Source organism: Helianthus annuus, chromosome 17 (assembly GCF_002127325.2).
Source record: "Helianthus annuus cultivar XRQ/B chromosome 17, HanXRQr2.0-SUNRISE, whole genome shotgun sequence".
In the NCBI taxonomy this organism is placed as follows: domain Eukaryota; kingdom Viridiplantae; phylum Streptophyta; class Magnoliopsida; order Asterales; family Asteraceae; genus Helianthus; species Helianthus annuus.
In genome coordinates this window covers 178,495,101-178,516,955 of record NC_035449.2, presented here as the reverse complement: position 1 = coordinate 178,516,955, position 21,855 = coordinate 178,495,101, and the positions used below count along the sequence as shown (strand labels likewise).

At 38.5% G+C, this 21,855-nt stretch overlaps 1 protein-coding gene across 1 annotated transcript; it reads left to right on the top strand.

The window, feature by feature from the left end:
• The first annotated feature begins 10,753 nt into the window (after window positions 1–10,753).
• On the top strand, window positions 10,754–11,263 carry LOC110925274. Its single transcript, XM_022169234.1, has one exon. It carries the CDS (start codon window positions 10,754–10,756, stop codon window positions 11,261–11,263), a length of 510 nt encoding a protein of 169 aa, XP_022024926.1.
• The last annotated feature ends 10,592 nt before the right edge of the window (window positions 11,264–21,855 follow it).

The following is a 21,855-nucleotide window of genomic DNA, read 5'->3' as shown; positions in this document are numbered from 1 at the left end:
TTTTAATAAAACGTTTTCCCATATTAAAACCAAGTTCTCTATAACCAATGGCTCTGATACCAATCTGTCACACCCCCAAAATCCACACGCGGAGTACCACCGCTTGAAGGCGTGACATGACCAGGATCAAGCCATCAATCATATTGAACGTAGCATAGTATAAATAAGATAGTTCGTAAAACCCAATTCAATACAATTGATGTTCTAAACCAAACATAGTATCAATAGCGGAAGCATAAGTATGTAAACCCAAAGTAAATCATAAGTTCCAATATTCGAAATGTGAAACATAGTATCCATGATCCATTGCCCACAACGACCCGCTCCTCCTTGTGCAAGCTCCATAAGTACCTAAGGTCCTGCAAGGCATGCAGCAGAGAGTCAACAACTAGTTGAGCGAGTTCACAGTTAACAGTTCAGTAATAGTATAGTGTGAGTAGTAATATGTTTGTTCGTTATGTCATGTATCGTAATAGTTTCCATCGCGGCCTCCCAGGCAGGTATGCGAAGATTAGGGGATAACTATCCCAAGTATTCTAGACTAGGTTTATTTGTATCGCGGCCTACCAGGCAGGTGTGCGAAGATGTTAGTAAGTTTAGTTCGCGGCCTTCCAAAGGCAGGTGTGCGAAGTCAGTCATAATATCGCGGCCAACCCTTGGCAGGTGTGCGAAGATCAGTTCAGTAAGTGTTACTAGTCTAGTCGTATCTTATCGTTCGGTTCTATCAGCTGAGTATGTACAATAATTCAACAAATCCCATTCCCACCCGGGAACCCCATGCCTTGGCTGTGTGAACTCACCTTGGTTTGCTCGGTATGCTAACTATGTGCTCACGAATAATCGATCACGTCCTATAATATGCATGTATATTACATCAGTTGTATGTCGTTTATATCACAAAGTGTTTAAGCAATCAACGCCATGTTGCACATAACAGTTAATTCACGTTCATCAAATAATGCATCATACGACAGAGTAATTCAGAACCATTAGGGTTACCGCACACACATTGGGCTTATATACACGGTTAACACAACTCAGTCACATACCACATACCAGACATACAGAACCGAACTCACAGTTAAGCACTTAACAGTTCACAGGTAAATCTCTTAACGAAACTCGGGCCAACACTATCACAAGCAAAAGCTCGGATATTATTACCCCTTTGAAATTCGGGCCCTATTGCAAGAAACTCGGACAACTAATCACCATGAAACTCGGACATGGTATGCATATGTAAAAGTCGGACCTAAGCTACATCAGAAAAGTCAGACATCATCTCACATGTATTTACAAAGAATTCGGACCCCTTGTGTTCTTTATACAAACTTCGGACATATCACCTATGATATAAAGCTCGGACCTTTATACAATTCATTCAAAATTCACACATATAAATAAACAAAAGTCGGGTATCAGTTTCACTTAACAAAATTCGGACTTAATCATTTTCTTTAACAAAACTCGGACAAGGGTATTGTTACAATAAAGGTCGGATATGCTTTACATCTACATAAAGTCGGACAAAGGGGAGGCTACAAAACTCGGACATGCATGATTATAAACCTCGGACCGCTACAACTTCCAAAACTTCGGACTTCATGTAATTCTTTACAAATACTCGATCAAACCAAGTAATTACTATCAATTTATATCAGCCGTTTCATCACCCAATGATCATAGCCGTTTCATCACCCAATGGTCAAACTACTAACATATAACATATGTGATATTATTCAATAACAATTAGTGGCACACTCATCACAAACTAGGCCACTAACTAATGATGGTCCAATAGCATTTAGATTTCATTTTACTTGTCAGCCATGAATTCTCAAAACAATTGAGTGGATAATTTGGTCCAATCAAAGTTGATATGCATATGATGTTTTCATTTGGATTGTCGGCCATGTTATTGTTTTATCAATTGTTTGTGTCTCATACTTATGAATCATCATTCACAAATTTTTACACATCGCAATTATTCAATATCACAGTGATTTCATTAACCACCATGCATCCTAATCGTGCACAACATCCATACTATTACATAGCCATCAAGTTCAAATACTCTAACCCACAGTAAACCGCATACAATTGAAAGTAATCAACGAAATCAGAATAATTATAATCACTAACCAATTATTGTTGGGGGTATACTAGAACAGAAAGTAAAGAAGCTTCGCCCAGAATGATGCTGATGTCGATCAGATAGTGCTAGGGTTTGTGTTCTTTGAGTGAAATACAAATAAATGTGATTGTGCCCATCCTCCAGTATTTACGCAAGGTATTAACACATAAGGGGGTTTTGGGGTCGGCTTGGTTTGGGCTTACTATACATGGGCCGGACTAACAATAATAAGAGGGGTGTGTCCTTAGGCCCAAGTGTATAGCGCGGGTTTGAGGTGCGGCCCATTAACGTTACTCATACACATATAACATCCAGCATAATCGGTTCCTAAACTTTCATATCAACCAAATGTAACCATACTTCCAATTATTCATAAATCGCACACAATTAAAACCAAATAATTATTTAAACGGTTCATTCCTTCAGCACACACATGTCAAACAATCATCTCGAATTATAATCTAGTGTACAGTTACAAGTCAAACAATCAAACAACTAAACAGTCAACGCGCAATTAATGAGAATATGGAATCGTGGAACTCGAGTTGTCACATTATCCCCAACTTAATAGAAATTTCGTCATTAACGTTACTCATACACATATAACATCCAGCATAATCGGTTCCTAAACTTTCATATCAACCAAATGTAACCATACTTCCAATTATTCATAAATCGCACACAATTAAAACCAAATAATTATTTAAACGGTTCATTCCTTCAGCACACACATGTCAAACAATCATCTCGAATTATAATCTAGTGTACAGTTACAAGTCAAACAATCAAACAACTAAACAGTCAACGCGCAATTAATGAGAATATGGAATCGTGGAACTCGAGTTGTCACATTATCCCCAACTTAATAGAAATTTCGTCCCGAAATTTGGTACGCACTCACTGAGGAAGCTAGGTAAGCTGTATTGTTCACTGGTTTTCCTGGGGTGTCACATCATCCCCCCGTTGATTTGGAATTTCGTCCCGAAATTCAGTAGTAGTAGCTTCAGCCTCAGTAGTGGTTGCATTGGTTTCGAATAATTGGGGGTACTTTTCTTTCATTTGGTCTTCGCGTTCCCAGGTGTACTCTGGGCCACGTCGGGAGTTCCAACGAACTCGAACAAGAGGGATTCTCTTGCTTTTGAGGACCTTAACATCCCAGTCCGTGATTTCAACTGGTTACTCGACGAACTGCAACCGCTCGTCGATGGTGAGTTCCTTAAAAGGAATTATGAGGGTCTCATCTGACAGGCACATCTTCAGATTCGACACGTGAAATGCATTGTGAACTGCACCGAGTTCAGCCGGTAGGTTTAGCTTGTAGGCCACTTTGCCTATTTTCTCAATGATCTCAAACGGTCCGACATACCGCGGATTTAATTTGCCCCGTTTGCCAAAACGAACCACACCCTTCCAGGGTGAGACTTTTAGTAAAACCCGGTCCCCGACCTGAAATTCCAACGATTTCCTACGCTTATCCGCGTATGCTTTCTGACGGTCGCGTGCTGCCGCCATGCGTTGTCGTATCTGTGCAATCTTTTCCGTGGCGTCCACTACAATCTCTGGACCCGTGATCTGACTATCCCCCACCTCTGCCCAACATAGAGGTGACCGGCATTTACGTCCGTACAATGCCTCGAATGGAGCGGCTTGTATGCTGGTGTGATAACTGTTATTATACGAAAACTCCACCAAAGGAAGATGCTTTTCCCAGCCGTTGCCGAAATCAATAACACACGCCCGAAGCATGTCTTCAAGAGTCTGGATCGTTCGCTCAGACTGCCCATCCGTCTGAGGATGATATGCTGTGCTCATGTCTAATCGCGAGCCAGAGGATTTGTGCATCGCTTGCCATAGCTCTGACGTGAATCGTGCATCCCGATCCGAAATGATGGAGGTGGGCACCCCGTGCCTCGAAACAACTTCTTTAGGGAACACGTCTGCGAGGGTGGAGAACTTATCCGTTTCCTTTATAGCCAGGAAGTGTGCAGACTTGGCGAGTCGATCCACGATCACCCATATGGTATCATTCCCACGCTGGGATCTGGGTAGGCCTGTAACAAAATCCAAGGAAATTTCTTCCCATTTCCACTGTGGTATCCTGGGTTGTTGTAGTAGGCCTGAGGGTTTCTGGTACTCTGTCTTGACTCTCGCACAAGTCAAACATTTGCCAACGTAGGTGGCGATGTGGGCCTTCATACTGGGCCACCAGTATGTTGTTCTGATGTCGTGGTACATTTTATCCGACCCTGGATGTACCGAGTAGCGAGACTTGTGTGCTTCATCCATTACAAGTTCGCGTAAACCGCCAAAAAGGGGGACCCAAATACGCCCCGCTACATAGTAGGCGCCGTCTTCCTTTAGTTCCATTCGTTTCCTTGAGCCGCGTAAGGCTTCAGCTTTGACATTTTCGGGTTTCAATGCTTCCACCTGAGCATCTCGTATTTGTGCAGGAAGATCAGACTGAATAGTGAGCTGCAAAGCTCGTACACGCCTAGGTAAGGTGTCTTTTCGACTGAGAGCGTCAGCCACAACATTGGCTTTGCCTGGATGGTACTTGATGGCGCATTCGTAGTCATTAAGTAACTCGACCCATCGTCGTTGACGCATGTTCAATTCCTTCTGCTTGAAGATATGCTCGAGACTCCTGTGATCGGTGTAAATAGTGCACTTGGTACCGTACAGGTAGTGTCGCCATATCTTGAGCGCGAAAACAACAGCTCCCAGCTCTAAATCGTGTGTCGTGTAGTTCCGTTCATGGATTTTGAGTTGACGAGAAGCGTAGGCAATAACTTTATCCCGCTGCATCAATACACAACCAAGCCCCTGTATCGATGCGTCACAATAGACCACAAAATCGTCCGTGCCCTCAGGCAATGAGAGAATAGGCGCGCTGCAAAGCCTATCCTTTAAGTACTGAAAAGCGGTTTCCTGGGAATCTCCCCAACGATAGGTGACACCTTTCTGTGTCAGCATTGTAAGCGGCTGAGCAATCTTTGAAAAGTCCTTGATGATCCGTCTGTAATATCCCGCCAAACACAAGAATTGGCGTATTTCCGTTGGTGTACGTGGTGCAGGCCAGTTCCTGATCGAATCTACTTTGGATGGATCGACATGAATCCCATCCCTGTTCACCACATGGCCTAAGAAGTGGACTTCACGAAGCCAGAAGTCGCATTTTGAAAACTTAGCGTACAGTTGTTCCTTCCGGAGGAGTTCCAAGATAAGACGTAAGTGCTGCTCATGTTCCTCCTGACTCTTGGAGTAGATCAGAATGTCGTCGATGAAGACAATGACGAACTTGTCGAGATAGGGTTTGCACACCCTGTTCATAAGATCCATGAAAACTGCAGGCGCGTTCGTAAGCCCGAATGGCATGACTAAAAACTCGTAGTGACCGTAGCGAGTTCTGAATGCGGTTTTGAAGACGTCCTCATCCCGGACTCTCAGCTGATGATAACCAGACCTTAGATCAATCTTGGAGTAGTAACACGACCCTTGCAACTGGTCGAATAAGCCGTCTATACGCGGAAGAGGATAACGGTTCTTCACCGTCACCTTGTTGAGTTCCCAGTAGTCTATACACATCCTGAAGGTACCGTCCTTCTTTTTCACAAATAACACTGGAGCTCCCCAAGGCGAAGAGCTTGGATGAATAAAGCCCTTTTCCAAGAGCTCTTGTAGCTGCTTTGACAGTTCTTCCAGTTCGGTTGGAGCTAAACGATACGGTGCTCGAGCTATGGGTGCTGCTCCTGGAGCGAGCTCGATTTGAAATTCGACCTGACGATGAGGCGGTAGATCAGGTAAATCTTCAGGAAACACCTGAGGAAAGTCGCGTACAACTAGATGGTCTTCCAACTTCTTTTCTTTCGTTGATGCGTCAGTAACGAGAGCCAAAATTGCGGTGTGACCCTTCCGCAAACATTTCTGAGCCTTCAAGAAAGAGGTGATGCCAACCACAGCACCACTCTTGTCGCCTTGAACTTCGAGAGGTTCTTGGCTAGAACAAAGAATGCGAACAATCTTTTCATTGCATAGGATTTCTGCTTGCTGTTGCTGCTGGCGATTCTGATTTGCAGGACGTGGGCTCCTGAATCCTTAGCTTCATGGCCCATCTTGAGGCACCTCTGGTAACGTCCCTCGTTGCACTAACCACCGTGGTGTCCGTTGCATTTGTTACACATTGGGTGAATTCCCCTATATCCACCCTGCCCCTGACCACCAGAAGTTGGCTGACTCGGGCTCTGGTGATCACTATTCTTGCGCTGCTGCTGTGCTTGAGACTGAACGGTAGCGGAACCCTTGCTGGAATACCCATCCCATTTCCGCTTGTCGTCACTAGGAGTAGCGGGAGTAGCAGAAGTGGTAGCGGTAGTAATAGCGCTGATACAACTAGGCAGCCTGTTCTGTTCCACTGCCCGATCCGTGAGGCGATGAGCAAGACGCTGAATGTCTTGGATATTGTCGAGGTTAGCCGATGTAGCATGGCTCCGAATCTCTGAGACTAGACCCTTGAGGTACAATTCGATACGCTTGCTTGGAGGGTCCACCATGGTTGGACACAAGATGGCCAGTTCGTTCGGCCGTTTCGTATAAGCTTCAATTTCTGACCCCGTCATCTTCAAATGGTAAAGCTCCACTTCCAACTTGTGGATGTCATCACGCGTGCAGTATTCCCTTTTAATGCGTTCTTTGAATTCGTTCTAGGGGGTGACGTTATCAGCTGCCAACCCTAGTATCCGTACTTGCGCGTTCCACCAGGTTAGCGCGATTTCTTCCAAAGTACCAGTGGCGTACTTGACCCTGCGAGCCTCAGGGCATTCACACATCTCGAATACTGACTCGAGCTTCCCAAACCAATGGAGTAGTCCCACTGCTCCTTCTGTGCCACTGAATGTGCTTGGTCGACAGTCCATGAAGTTCTTGAATGTGCAGACAGGTTGCTGTGCGTTCTGACCCGTTGCGCGAGAAAGATAGGTCAAGGTTAAGCGCGAGAGTTGGGTCACGAGAGTAGGATCTAACATCCTAGGATAGGTTTGGAATAGCAGGTTATACCTCCTGCTTGTGCGGCTGCAAGCGCCGCAGCAACTTGTTCGTTAATGAGAGCCGTCAACTGGGCTTGAGTCATGTTAACACGTCTAGACATGATCTTCATAGCAAATGTAACGTAAGTGAGAATGGTTCGCGAGTAGTGCGATGACAGAAGAGTGTAAGCACATAGGTGTTCTCATGCAATAACAAGTAATGAGCAAGGAAATCTAAGCATACTACGAGCAAAGGGCTATGTAATTCTAGCAAGTAGGCAATAAAAATAAACCTTATTACCTAGGATGTTGAGTCTTGCACGTGGAGCGAAGCGTCGTTGTGGATCGTTGAGAGCACTGTTCTGGTTATAGTCCGGTTTTAATAAAATGTTTTCCCATATTAAAACCAAGTTCTCTATAACCAATGGCTCTGATACCAATCTGTCACACCCCCAAAATCCACACGCGGAGTACCACCGCTTGAAGGCGTGACATGACCAGGATCAAGCCATCAATCATATTGAACGTAGCATAGTATAAATAAGATAGTTCGTAAAACCCAATTCAATACAATTGATGTTCTAAACCAAACATAGTATCAATAGCGGAAGCATAAGTATGTAAACCCAAAGTAAATCATAAGTTCCAATATTCGAAATGTGAAACATAGTATCCATGATCCATTGCCCACAACGACCCGCTCCTCCTTGTGCAAGCTCCATAAGTACCTAAGGTCCTGCAAGGCATGCAGCAGAGAGTCAACAACTAGTTGAGCGAGTTCACAGTTAACAGTTCAGTAATAGTATAGTGTGAGTAGTAATATGTTTGTTCGTTATGTCATGTATCGTAATAGTTTCCATCGCGGCCTCCCAGGCAGGTATGCGAAGATTAGGGGATAACTATCCCAAGTATTCTAGACTAGGTTTATTTGTATCGCGGCCTACCAGGCAGGTGTGCGAAGATGTTAGTAAGTTTAGTTCGTGGCCTTCCAAAGGCAGGTGTGCGAAGTCAGTCATAATATCGCGGCCAACCCTTGGCAGGTGTGCGAAGATCAGTTCAGTAAGTGTTACTAGTCTAGTCGTATCTTATCGTTCGGTTCTATCAGCTGAGTATGTACAATAATTCAACAAATCCCATTCCCACCCGGGAACCCCATGCCTTGGCTGTGTGAACTCACCTTGGTTTGCTCGGTATGCTAACTATGTGCTCACGAATAATCGATCACGTCCTATAATATGCATGTATATTACATCAGTTGTATGTCGTTTATATCACGAAGTGTTTAAGCAATCAACGCCATGTTGCACATAACAGTTAATTCACGTTCATCAAATAATGCATCATACGACAGAGTAATTCAGAACCATTAGGGTTACCGCACACACATTGGGCTTATATACACGGTTAACACAACTCAGTCACATACCACATACCAGACATACAGAACCGAACTCACAGTTAAGCACTTAACAGTTCACAGGTAAATCTCTTAACGAAACTCGGGCCAACACTATCACAAGCAAAAGCTCGGATATTATTACCCCTTTGAAATTCGGGCCCTATTGCAAGAAACTCGGACAACTAATCACCATGAAACTCGGACATGGTATGCATATGTAAAAGTCGGACCTAAGCTACATCAGAAAAGTCAGACATCATCTCACATGTATTTACAAAGAATTCGGACCCCTTGTGTTCTTTATACAAACTTCGGACATATCACCTATGATATAAAGCTCGGACCTTTATACAATTCATTCAAAATTCACACATATAAATAAACAAAAGTCGGGTATCAGTTTCACTTAACAAAATTCGGACTTAATCATTTTCTTTAACAAAACTCGGACAAGGGTATTGTTACAATAAAGGTCGGATATGCTTTACATCTACATAAAGTCGGACAAAGGGGAGGCTACAAAACTCGGACATACATGATTATAAACCTCGGACCGCTACAACTTCCAAAACTTCGGACTTCATGTAATTCTTTACAAATACTCGATCAAACCAAATAATTACTATCAATTTATATCAGCCTTTTCATCACCCAATGATCATAGCCGTTTCATCACCCAATGGTCAAACTACTAACATATAACATATGTGATATTATTCAATAACAATTAGTGGCACACTCATCACAAACTAGGCCACTAACTAATGATGGTCCAATAGCATTTAGATTTCATTTTACTTGTCAGCCATGAATTCTCAAAACAATTGAGTGGATAATTTGGTCCAATCAAAGTTGATATGCATATGATGTTTTCATTTGGATTGTCGGCCATGTTATTGTTTTATCAATTGTTTGTGTCTCATACTTATGAATCATCATTCACAAATTTTTACACATCGCAATTATTCAATATCACAGTGATTTCATTAACCACCATGTATCCTAATCGTGCACAACATCCATACTATTACATAGCCATCAAGTTCAAATACTCTAACCCGCAGTAAACCGCATACAATTGAAAGTAATCAACGAAATCAGAATAATTATAATCACTAACCAATTATTGTTGGGGGTATACTAGAACAGAAAGTAAAGAAGCTTCGCCCAGAATGATGCTGATGTCGATCAGATAGTGCTAGGGTTTGTGTTCTTTGAGTGAAATACAAATAAATGTGATTGTGCCCATCCTCCAGTATTTACGCAAGGTATTAACACATAAGGGGGTTTTGGGGTCGGCTTGGTTTGGGCTTACTATAAATGGGCCGGACTAACAATAATAAGAGGGTGTGGCCTTAGGCCCAAGTGTATAGCGCGGGTTTGAGGTGCGGCCCATTAACGTTACTCATACACATATAACATCCAGCATAATCGGTTCCTAAACTTTCATATCAACCAAATGTAACCATACTTCCAATTATTCATAAATCGCACACAATTAAAACCAAATAATTATTTAAACGGTTCATTCCTTCAGCACACACATGTCAAACAATCATCTCGAATTATAATCTAGTGTACAGTTACAAGTCAAACAATCAAACAACTAAACAGTCAGCGCGCAATTAATGCGAATATGGAATCGTGGAACTCGAGTTGTCACAGGCAAAGTGGTGGTGGAGGTTCAAAAATGAGCAAACGGGTTTATGGAGAAGGGTTATTTGGGCGATTCATCATAACTCGAGGTCTTGGACGGCTCTTCCTTTAAAGCTATCCATACCAGGACAGTGGAAACAAATACACAATATTCAGTATGATCTTGCTCAAAAGGGGGTGGATTTGAACTCAGCAATTCGGAATAAGGTTGGTAACGGTTCGAACACCTTGTTTTGGCTGGATAACTGGGTTTGGAATGACTCTTTGAATCGTCTGTTCCCAGCATTATTCGCTGTTGAAAAAGCCAAATTATGTACTGTTTCGGACCGGTTAATCCGTGTCGGAGATGGTATTCACGTAGTATAGGATTGGGCCAGGGACGTTTCTCACGAGCCGGAGGTTAGCGAGCTTCATAGCCTGGTTTATCTGATCAGATCGACCGTGATTTCGCAGAGCCCGGATACGGTAGTGTGGACGATTCATCATTCAGGTTTGTTCTCGGTTAGTCGCCTTAAAAAAGTCATCCGGGAACATAATAGGTTCATGCCGGAATACGTTTTTGATTGGAATAAGTGGGTGCCGAAAAAGGTTGGGTTTGTGGCTTGGCGTGCAGAAAAGGAACGGCTTCCGACAAGGGTAGCATTGGCTGAAAGAAATGTCCGCATTGAGTCGGATAGATGTGTGATCTGTGGTGACTATGCCGAAACTAGTGACCATGTCTTCATGTCTTGCCAATTGGCTCAGACGGTTTGGAGCATTGTATCGCAATGGTGCAAAATCCCAACTTTCTCTGCGTTTTGCATCCAAGACGTCCTAAGTATGCATGGTGGGATCTCCGGTTCACAGAAGAGAAGGAATATTGTCCAGGCGATTGTGCATGTTACGATATGGAGTATTTGGAATACGCGGAATGATGCAGTCTTCAATAGTGTATATCCATCAGTTCCAAAGATCATAGAGGAGGTCAAGCACATGAGTTATCTGTGGGTTAAAAGTCGATCAAAGGATCCACTGATAACATGGGAAACATGGAGGTGTTTTGAAGGTTTTTGATGTATTTGTTGTAGGATTTTGTTTGTTTTGGTGTGCCCAGTTGTGGCTTTGTATGTTTGGATTGTAGCTCCTTGCTATTTATGAATAAGATTTTTGTCGGCCGTTCAAAAAAAAATCAAGCCTTAATTTTATTATTGAAATTTGAAATATCCGCAGGTAAAAGTTTAAACAACACACGTTTTTTTATGGATAATTCATGTGTTGTATCTGGGAACTTGAGTAGTGTGTTTTAGATAGAACAATTAAAAAATAGAAATTTAATCAAACACTTATAATAAATACACCAATATAATACAACTGGATTTGAGAATGATTGCTAGGTGATTTCATATTGAATCACAAGATGTAATATAATCACAAGGTACAAAGTACTCCCCCTCACCAGGTGCATTCTCTCTCACTTAGTGATTATGCCTTTTTGGCTCTAAATGTTACTGTTACATTGAATACAAAGAACTATATATAGGAGGAGAGAACTGTTGGGGACGTCACCATGAAAACGACCCCTCACAACTCATTAAATGATATAACTGCTAGCAGTTAGTAAAACTGCTGGATAGTTACATTGTTATATTGAACTACTGCTTTTAATGTGAAATAGAGAAAAAAATGGGTTCCTTAGAACTGCCGGTGAGAACCAACACTTCTAAGAATCCAGAACTTCTAGTCTTTGATTTGTTGACTTGATCTTCTATTCTTCGGTCTTCGACTTTGGTTGACTTAACCGTTGACTTGTTGACTAGCACTTCAATATTCCAGCACTTTGTTCTTCTGTTCTCTGTTCTCTGTTCTTGAAGGCAACAATTTTGTAGTTGTAGTTTGGGCAGTTGTTTTGGGAAGCCTTCAAGGGGGAAACTATTGGATCAAGGATTGTACTTCAACTTATTCCATCAGGCAGGGAAGATGGTTCCCTTGGGTCTTGAGTTTCATTATCAGTAGATGTTATATAACCCAACAATCTCCCCCAAGATCTGCTGATGCCAAAATCACACTTATTGAAGCATGTCTTTTATTCGTTTATTAGATGGAATCTTTTAGCCTTTCCTTAATGATGCCTTTGATTCCAAATTCAAGATTTAGAGCTTGATCATTATTAGCATCTCTTTCTAAATTAAGGTCAAGTATAATCTTGATGTCTTCTGGGCTCAAACTTTGGATTCATACCCATCCTCCTGGATTCTAGAGCCATCTTCTCTAAAAATCTCCACATCATTTAAGTCCTTCATTATTGTCCATTCCACAATCTTTAGGTTCGGGAGATTGTTAGGCAAGTCTAAGACTTCAGTGGGAGCCACTAATTGAAGTGATAGATTTTGTGGATCTTCTTTTGGAGATTCCTCCAATGTAACTGTGTAGGTTCCTGCTGCTGGATTGGTAAACGCATGTGTAGTATCAAAAATACAAGAAACTGATAGCAGTTTTTCTTCATCGTCCAAGTCAATAATCCATCTTGCATAATCATGTTTTTCTTTTAGGTTGTTCAAGTAATTTTCCATGATTTTTGAATTGAAGGAGAAGATTTCATAGGGTTTAAATGGAACAACAAAACACTACTTCTTCTTTTCAGTAAGGTAAATCTTTGTGTTCTCCCATTATGGTCTTGGTGGATATTTGTTAGGATTTCTCTTTCTTGCATCCAGGTAGTCTATATACTCTTTAAATAGAGTAGACTCCTTCCACCTTACAATTGTGTTTTTGGGAGCCCAATTCATAAGAATCAGCTTCTACTCCATCTTAAAGGTCTTTACTGCCTCTTCTGGAGTTGGCTGTCTTTTACTGCCAAACTTCTAACCTTGATGCTTGGGTCTGCAACATCTTTTTAACTCTAGCAACTTTAGCCAGCAGTTTCTGTGCATCCTAGTTTTTGAAAGACATAGAAGTTCTTCATAGGATAAGGAACATTCTTCTTGAGCCATTCTATGCTTTGTTGTTTGGAAACATTAGCCTATGATTGATGCTTGAATGAACGGATTTGAGAGAGCTTTTAAAGGTTCATGATACATGTGTTGTTCATAAGCTATAATTTCTCTCATCCTTCTATCCATGACATATTGGGCCTTTCTGTATGTCATCTTACCTTGATTCTCCATGAATTTCTTGATAGCCTCCTCTTCCAACTTCATTGTATTTTCTTTGTAATTTGTTTTTTCATCAACTTTCAGCAGTGGCAGCTCTTGAAGTGATTTAATGGAATTTGGAGAAGGATGAGGCTCTTTAGTAAATGGTTATGTGAAAACTGTTGTAGTCACAGGTTATGTTGTTGTTGTTGTAGGTTTATCTTCAGAGTCATCTTGCAATACCAACTTCCTTTTTATTGATGGTTGAGTAGTTGTTTCCTTGGGAACTTCTGGTTTGCTTGTAACTACTGGTTCTAGAGAAACTACTGGCTTTTTACCAGACAGTTTACTAGTAGTTTTGACAACAGTTGGTTTAGCCCTAGACTGTGTCTTTGATGATGATCTGGTTGTTGGTGGAGTTGAAGTTGTTGGTGGAGTTCATGTTGTTTGAGAACCAACTGTTTTTCCTGGTTCACCTGTGTGAGTCTTCACTCCAGTTGTTTGACTTGGACCAGCTGTTTGTCCCTGGGTAATAACTACTGGTTGAGCCTGAGGAGCTTTTTTCCATTTGGCTTCCAACTTTTCAAGAGTTTTGGCCTTTTGAATCACAGTTGGTGGCCTCATGTCCATTTTAACATTCTTTGTGACTTTGAGGTCCTTCCTAGCAGCACTTTGTTTAGCTCTTTGTCTTTCTATCTGAGCTTTGAGCTGAGCATCACTTAAACCTCTCTAACCTTTAAAAGTACCTAAAAACCCGAAATAACTTTAAAACAGTTAGCATATCTTTTGGATATAGTTGTATCTTTTAAAAGTACCTACAAATCATTTCCTATTCCATGATGCAGCAAACCATATCTGCTAAAAAAATTAAATCACTATCTTCTAAAAATTTAAATTACGAAGTCCATCCATATCTCTAATTTCTAAAAGTTTTAAATCAAACCATACATAATACATTCCATATCTTCAATATCAGACATAAAAGAGTTGTTTTTCGAAATTGTTTTTGTAGTGTTCGCTAATAGCTAATAATGATATTTTAAAATTTAAAAGGTTGTACTTTTATGTTAAACTAGTTCATTTGCTAACCTGAAACCCCATCTAAACCGACCCGTTCTAACTCGAGCTAATCAAGAGCCTAATGCTCTGATACAAATTGTAGGTCTCTTTAACCTCTTAGATCTTGACATAATTGACTATCTAACCTAGAGTGCGGAATCCTCTGTATCAGATTGTTACAGAAATCAATAGAAACAGAATAAACATAAATACTTTCAAATGTCTTCTATTGATTATCCAAACTTGCAGTTTTACAATCAACTAAAGACTTAGAATCACATAATCTCACAGCCTATCTATGTGATCTTGCCTCTCTCTCTCTCTCTCTCTCTCTCTCTCTCTCTTCTATCCTACGAATTCTCTCTCTCTCTAACCTCCTTGTTCTGTTTTTTCAGTAATCTCTAAGCTTCTAAACGAACCCTAATCACAAAACATTTTTATTTACCATATGTCTGTGAACTGGGTTTCTAACTAGGTTAGGCCATTCTCCAAACCCATTACAATAATTAACTCACAAACCAATAATGCTAAGCCCAATACAAAATATCAAAAGACTAAATACTTAAACTATTAAGATGTTGTCACCGATTATGCCCCAACAAAAACCAACTATGTCTACTCTAGTTTATATTCCTTTATAAACGCTAACAGAACTAACTGTATTAGGTTACAAGATTAACGTTTGTAGCTCTATTTTATTTAATCAAATACAAGTTAACAGTTAAAAAAATAAAAAAATAAATAAGAGATACTCATTTTTTTTATTTATTTCCATGAGATCCGGTTTAAAATGAATTGGATTTTTTCAAGATCCATTTTTCGCGGATGTTACACAATTACCACCAGGGGTGTGACAAGATTAAGGAGGTTATTCACGGGAATATTATGGTAATGTGTTGATGTATTTGGATTGCCAGGTTCAAAAAAACGGTTTTTGGATAAGGCGATAAGGATTGAAGACATTTGTAGTAACATTAAAGCTCTAAGCTATCTTTGGTATAAGAATAAGTCTAGAAATATTAAGGTTAGTTGGGTTGATCGGTGTAATTTCAATATTATGTAAATAGCGGTTTAATTGGCTGTGTTGTTTTGGCTGCCCGTTTTGGGTTTTGCCTGTGAATGAAAGTAAAATTTCAAAAAAAAATATATATATATATTTGCGAACTGAGTGAACAAATCCTGGCCTACACACGTGTATGGTCAGGATCTCATCATCAAATCGTAAAATACAAAAGTGTATTTCAACATCAAATCTTGCTCAATGATCTACACACGTGTATGACCAGGAGTAGTTCACTCAGTTTGTAAACTACACTAGTGTTCACTTTTAAACCTAATCCTATATATATATATATATATATATATATATATATATATATATATATATATGAGAAGTATGTGGTTAGCCTTTTAGTTTCTATTTGATTGTAAAGTAAAAACGTTTTATATGTAAATTTATTTATAATAGGGAAAATTTGTTTAAACTGCAATTCTCCTATATATTTATATATTTAAAACTAAACCAAATGAACAGTAACCTAAAAATACAATAAAAAGGTTGGAGAACTCGCTAGTCGCTAGTCAATCGGTGAGATGGGGACTAGCGACTACTCGGGATTAATCGGATCGAAACTTTATATGTAAATTTTATTATTTTTTATAAAAGATGTATATATATACTCACACACCCATATCAATATAATACTTAAAAAGGTAAAATTGGTTCAAAATACAAACTAAACTTACATATAAGTTATAACATAATAAGTCTCAGTACTTAAAATTCAAACATTAACAAATAGCTCAAATGTAATCGTCATCCCCATAGTGTTCAATGATTTCGACACCATCCGACTTGTATTCAATCTCCTCGTCTACTTCATCCTCTTTCTCCGACTCAAATTCTTCGTCATATTAGGGTAAGGGATTAGGAAAATGGTCTAAAGTTGTAACCTTGGGCCTATTTTGTAAGGATTTCAAATGGGCCGACTAGGGCGACTTGGGCCGAGTAGGGCGGCTTGGACCGGCTTTGACCGACTAGCGATTTTTTGACTGATTAGTGAAAAATTACTCAGTAGGAGGCCGACTAGCGACTAGTCGGCGATTAATCGCCGAGTAATCATGATTTTTTGCAACATTTTATAAAATATATTCAGTTTTTTTATAGTTTTGTTATCTTAATATTATAATAATTGTTATCTCCTTTACTTTTTAAGTCTGATAAGTTTGGTGTTAACTAGTAGTTGTATCGAAAATACCGGTTCGTTATCGGTACATGAAGATAAAAACCAGCACCAGTCTGGTACATAAAACGCCAAAAGTCGGTACCAGATTGAGTTTGATAATCTTTTAGTTCGAGAAATTTGGTACTGCGTACCATTTGCTCATCCCTGATCACGGGTACCGTACGAACACCAACGGTATCGTAGACCTTTTTTTAGTTTCAGGGGTAGGGATGAGCTCGGTGCCAACTGATACCGAATCGGTATTGGTACCGAAAATACCGGTTACGGTATCGGTATATGAAGGTAAAAACCGGTAGCGAACCGGTACTAGGAACGCCAAACGTCAGTACCGAACTGGTACTTAGGATCTTTCGGTTCAGGAAATTCGGTAACGGTACCCATTACTATTTGCTCATCTGTGACTACGGGCTTCTACCGAATAACATCATTACCATACAACTTTTTTAGTTGATTTTCTTTCGGTTATTTTTTAGTGTTTTTTTCTACATTTTCTTTTTATTCTTGTTAGCAATTCCGTGTGCAACGCGCTCGTAGTGATTTCAAACACATATAAACATAGACTAAATAACAAAAAAAGTTCGCCGCAACGTGGCGGTTTTTATAACTAGTTGAAATGAATTTACGACAAAATGATGGCTTTGGTGGTTTGTAAATGTGACAATAAAGCTAATCATTCGTCCTTTCATGTCGGCTCAAAAGTTATTTGATTGGTTGCTAAATTCTATTGAGTTAGATTATGTAAGACATAACCAACTAAGGACTATAGGAACTATGTCACACCATAACAATCGTCGTATACTTAACTAAATTGATGGTGATGGTAAATAAACACATTCAGGGAGTTTGCAAATGCCATTATTACACTCCAATTAGTTACGACACACACATCATTGAGGAACGGAATGGCCTAGGGTTTTTTAGTTTAATGAGTAGTAAAATAATAATTGAAATTGAAATTTATAAAATTATAAAGTAGTTTAAATGAATTTTAAATATATAGAAAAATCTTTAATCAATGACGTAAACAAATGAACATGAACGAGGGTAAAGGAACAGACATATGAATGGACAGAAAGTTCACAAACACAATTGAACGAATAACACATTTGTTCATGTTCGTTCATTGAATTATTTATTTGAACTACATTCTTTGTTTATTTACGTTCATTTATTAAATGAGAAAACGTAAACGAACTTTCACCAAATGGTACACAAAATAATTCACTGAAAGCTCGGTTCAATTACATCCCTAGGGGCATCCAATTCTATATCAATAGTTATTACAATAATCTTTATTGTGTTTGTCTTTAATTTAACTTGTCAAGAGCTAAAACGTGATCAATTCAAAGTTCATTTTAATTGTTAAAAATCTATGTAACACTAAATTTCTTGCAAGTCCCTTATAAAAAAACGACTTCTACGTTAAATGAAAATAACCTAGAATGTTGTCATATTCATTCCCAAAGAATGGGCAATATTAGCAAAAGGACCCAATTGAATAACTAGACACTATTTAGTTTTCTTTTCTAGTTTCTATGGAACCTAAACCGAATGTTTTTCCAACTTATAATTGTGAATGAAAAAGGGTTAAACCACGTGTAATAGGGTTTTTATAACTTTATATTATAGAGATTTTAAACGTTAATAAGTGGATATATGATGATCAATGATCATAGACAAACATCATTGACATTGCTATATATATAGAGACAAAGATGATATAGATTACATATAATGAGCTTCTTGATATTGGTGCTGATACCCTCAACCATTTATGCACAAAACGATATAAAAATAAATGAGGGAAAGTGATATGCATGTAATGCATTGAAGCATGGGAGCAGTCAGTAAGAGGGTATTTGTGTCGTGTAGGTGTTGTTTGAGAGCGACGAGTGCCTGCATTTAACTACTCAAACATGGCACTGAAAAACATAACTCTTATGGGCTTCGCATGCAGTTATAATATCAAATCATGAAATGACGATCTGAGTCTTGATGCTTCACGTGAAAAGTAAGAGCAAATCGAGCACAATCATCCATACAATCGTACCTTTGTTTTCTTCTTCTTGGTTGCTTTAGCTTATTTAACTACTATTTTTTATCTATCCTTAAAAAACGTTAATCGTTTATAGAGAATAACCATTTGGCCTAATGGTATCAAGTACTTATCATTATGAGGGCCAACGGGGTGCCTTCGGCAACACCTTTCAGCAACCCTTTGCCGCTTGGGCATGACCACCGCCAATGGAGTAAAGGTAATCGGCAATGAAGATGGAGAGGAGAAATCGGCAAGAACTTGCCGATGGGGCAAAGAAGAGAGAGAGGAAGAATGGTAGGGTCCATACCCAAATCAATCAATCATCCCTTTTTTTTATAAATGGTTTGCCTAATCTCATTTTAGGAATGCATCCTTTATGTTTTTTGGGTAATAGGCAAGAATGAGAGACAAATTACATGGTACAACATGATTGGATGAGGGAAATTTTGCCTAATCCCTTTAGACATGCACCTCCGTCACCCCTGAGAGTACCATGGTTTCAAGTTCCACAAAGTTAAGGATTTTCGGAATAGATTTTTGGAAGGAAGTGGTGGGTGGGTGGGTGGGTGTGTGTGTGTGTGTGTGGGGGGGGGGGGGGGGTATTGTGTTCGAGGTTCACAAATTATAGTTTGTAATTTCATCTACTTCATGTTTAGTTAACTAAAAATAGCAAAATCGGTGCCACGCGTCTTCGTCACGTGTACAAGTCTAGAAAGGGTGTTAAGTCAACTCGGACATATTTAATAAACTAACTTTACATAATGTAAAAAAACATATTATTCTACCTGGTGAGGGGGAGTACTTGTGTAATGTTGATTGAATTGATGTATTCTATTAATATATTTAAGTATTGCACTCTAAAATAAAAAAGAATAAATATTAAATTTAACTATTTCTTAAGAGATTTTTCGATTGCAGTGTTTATAAACTAAAAAAACGGATGGTTAATTACGATTAATCAAAAAGCTAAAATTGTACTATATATTTCGGCTTTTACATCCGCAAAAGGCGACTAATTAAACTTACACTAATTCTTTTTAGGCAAATGCCATAAAAAAAACTAATTTACTTTCTGTTTTTCCTCATAAAAATCAGTCGACTTTTTTTTTGCTCTTAAAAAAACCAACACACTTTTTTTTGTTTCATAAAAGTCCCTCCACTTTTTTTTTCACATAAAACACCAACAAACATTCTTTTGTGTCCCATAAAATTCTCTTAACCAATTTTTATACATAAAAAACAACTTACTTTCTACACTTTTATCATACAAGTCCCTTAAAATGTTAAACTTTAACATAAACAATATTTTAATTATGATCGTATGAAATCAAGAAAACATTATTTAACAAATTATGTTATACTTTTTAACGATTTTAAATTTGTACGTACCATTTTAGATATTTTTTATTTTATTTTATTTTGAGTTATGTCATCCACGCTCGTGAATTTTATTATATTGTTTTTCGAATAATATTTATTGTTATCAATTTATTGAATTTAAAATTTGAAAAGATAAGAAAAACATTAAACATGCTTTAGTTTGCTACATATCCAATTTATAATATTCATTCATCTTAATTTTTTTCTAACGTGACATTAATAAGTAAAAATAAATTATTCTAAATTTTGTTCAAATTTAATATATGGAGGAACTTTTATATACAAAAAGTTGTTTAGAGAATGTGCAAAGAAAAAAATTGAAGGAATTTTATGAGAAAAACAAAAAGTATATTAGTTTTTTATGACAATAGCCTTTTCTTTAACCCCCGTAAAATTGCATCCAAAACAAGCACGCAAATGTTAATCTGTAAAATAAAAAACAGATGGTTAATTGGGGTTAATCAAAAAGCTAAAAGCGTAATGTATATTTTCAACTTTTACATCCACAAAAGTCGACTAATTAAACATGCACTAATTTCTTTAATCGACGTAAAATTGCAACCAAAACAAGTAGGTAAATGTCAATTTTTTAATCTAGATTTTAAGGGACGTTTATTATTTACAACTAGTACAAAACCTCTTTTTTCTTTGGTCCCAACTTTTTCAATAACGACAAAGAATTATGAGGTATTGAATTTAAAGAACCCCACCTTTAACTAATTGGCCGATAACACTTCCAACTTTCGATTTGTACACCAGCACTTCCAAGTCCCAACTTTCAACTTATTGGCCGATAACACTCCCTAACTAACTGAACCCTAACCCAGTTAGTTTTTGCTAATGTGGCATATGATGTAGCCATTTGTGCTGATATGGCAGCTAATGTGGCATTTTTGACAACATGATAGCTGATGTGCCAACAGATGTGGCAACTAACATGGAATTTTTTGATGACGTGACATTTTTGATGACGTGACAGCTGACATGGAATTTTTGATGACGTGGCAGCTGACATCAGCTAATTGTGTTAGTGTTTTGTTAGTTAGGGAGTGTTATCAACCAATAAGTTGAAAGTTGAGAGTGCTGGTGTACAAATCGAAAGTTGGGAGTGTTATTCGTCAATTGATGAAAGCTGAAGTTATTTAAATCCAATATCCCAGGAATTAAAGATAAGATACATGGTTTGGTCTAAATTAAAGAAGAAAGTAAAAAGTATGAGTGATTTACATGATTCAGTCTAAATTGCCTTATGCTCGACTTAGTATTATTACTTTGTAGGTGATGGAGAATCACAAGTACCTAGATATCTATTTATAATACTACGATTACGGTTACAAACGTTCTATTAGGGTTGGCCTGAGTGGCTAGACATGAACACGACACATAGTCGTGTCATTCTTTTTTTTAAATACGAACACGGACCCGTTTAGAAACAGGTTAACACCACACGATAAATCAAATATGTAGTGAAACAAAACTTGTCAAAAGTTCATAAAAGTCTTCTTAACTAATACATAAATACATAATCCTTAACATATTTGAAACAAAAATCCATAAAGGTTTAAGCAGCTTAATAACAGGTTAAACAACTTAGTAACAAGTTAATAGGTGTTTAACCTTTTACACACGAATTTAGACAATTCATTAGTAGGTTGACTTATTTAAGTCACGAAACCTATTATGCTTAAACCCTAACTTGTTTACCTTCATATTGTTTCGTGTTGTGTTAGAAACTGCGCTGCCAACCTTACTTTTTAGATAAGAAATCATAACTGTGCCAACCTGCCATTTACCAACATTTGTTGGAATCAG

Coding starts and splice junctions, on each gene's coding strand:
- LOC110925274 (XM_022169234.1), top strand. CDS start 10,754: ATGCCGGAATACGTTTTTGATTGGAATAAGTGGGTGCCGAAAAAGGTT.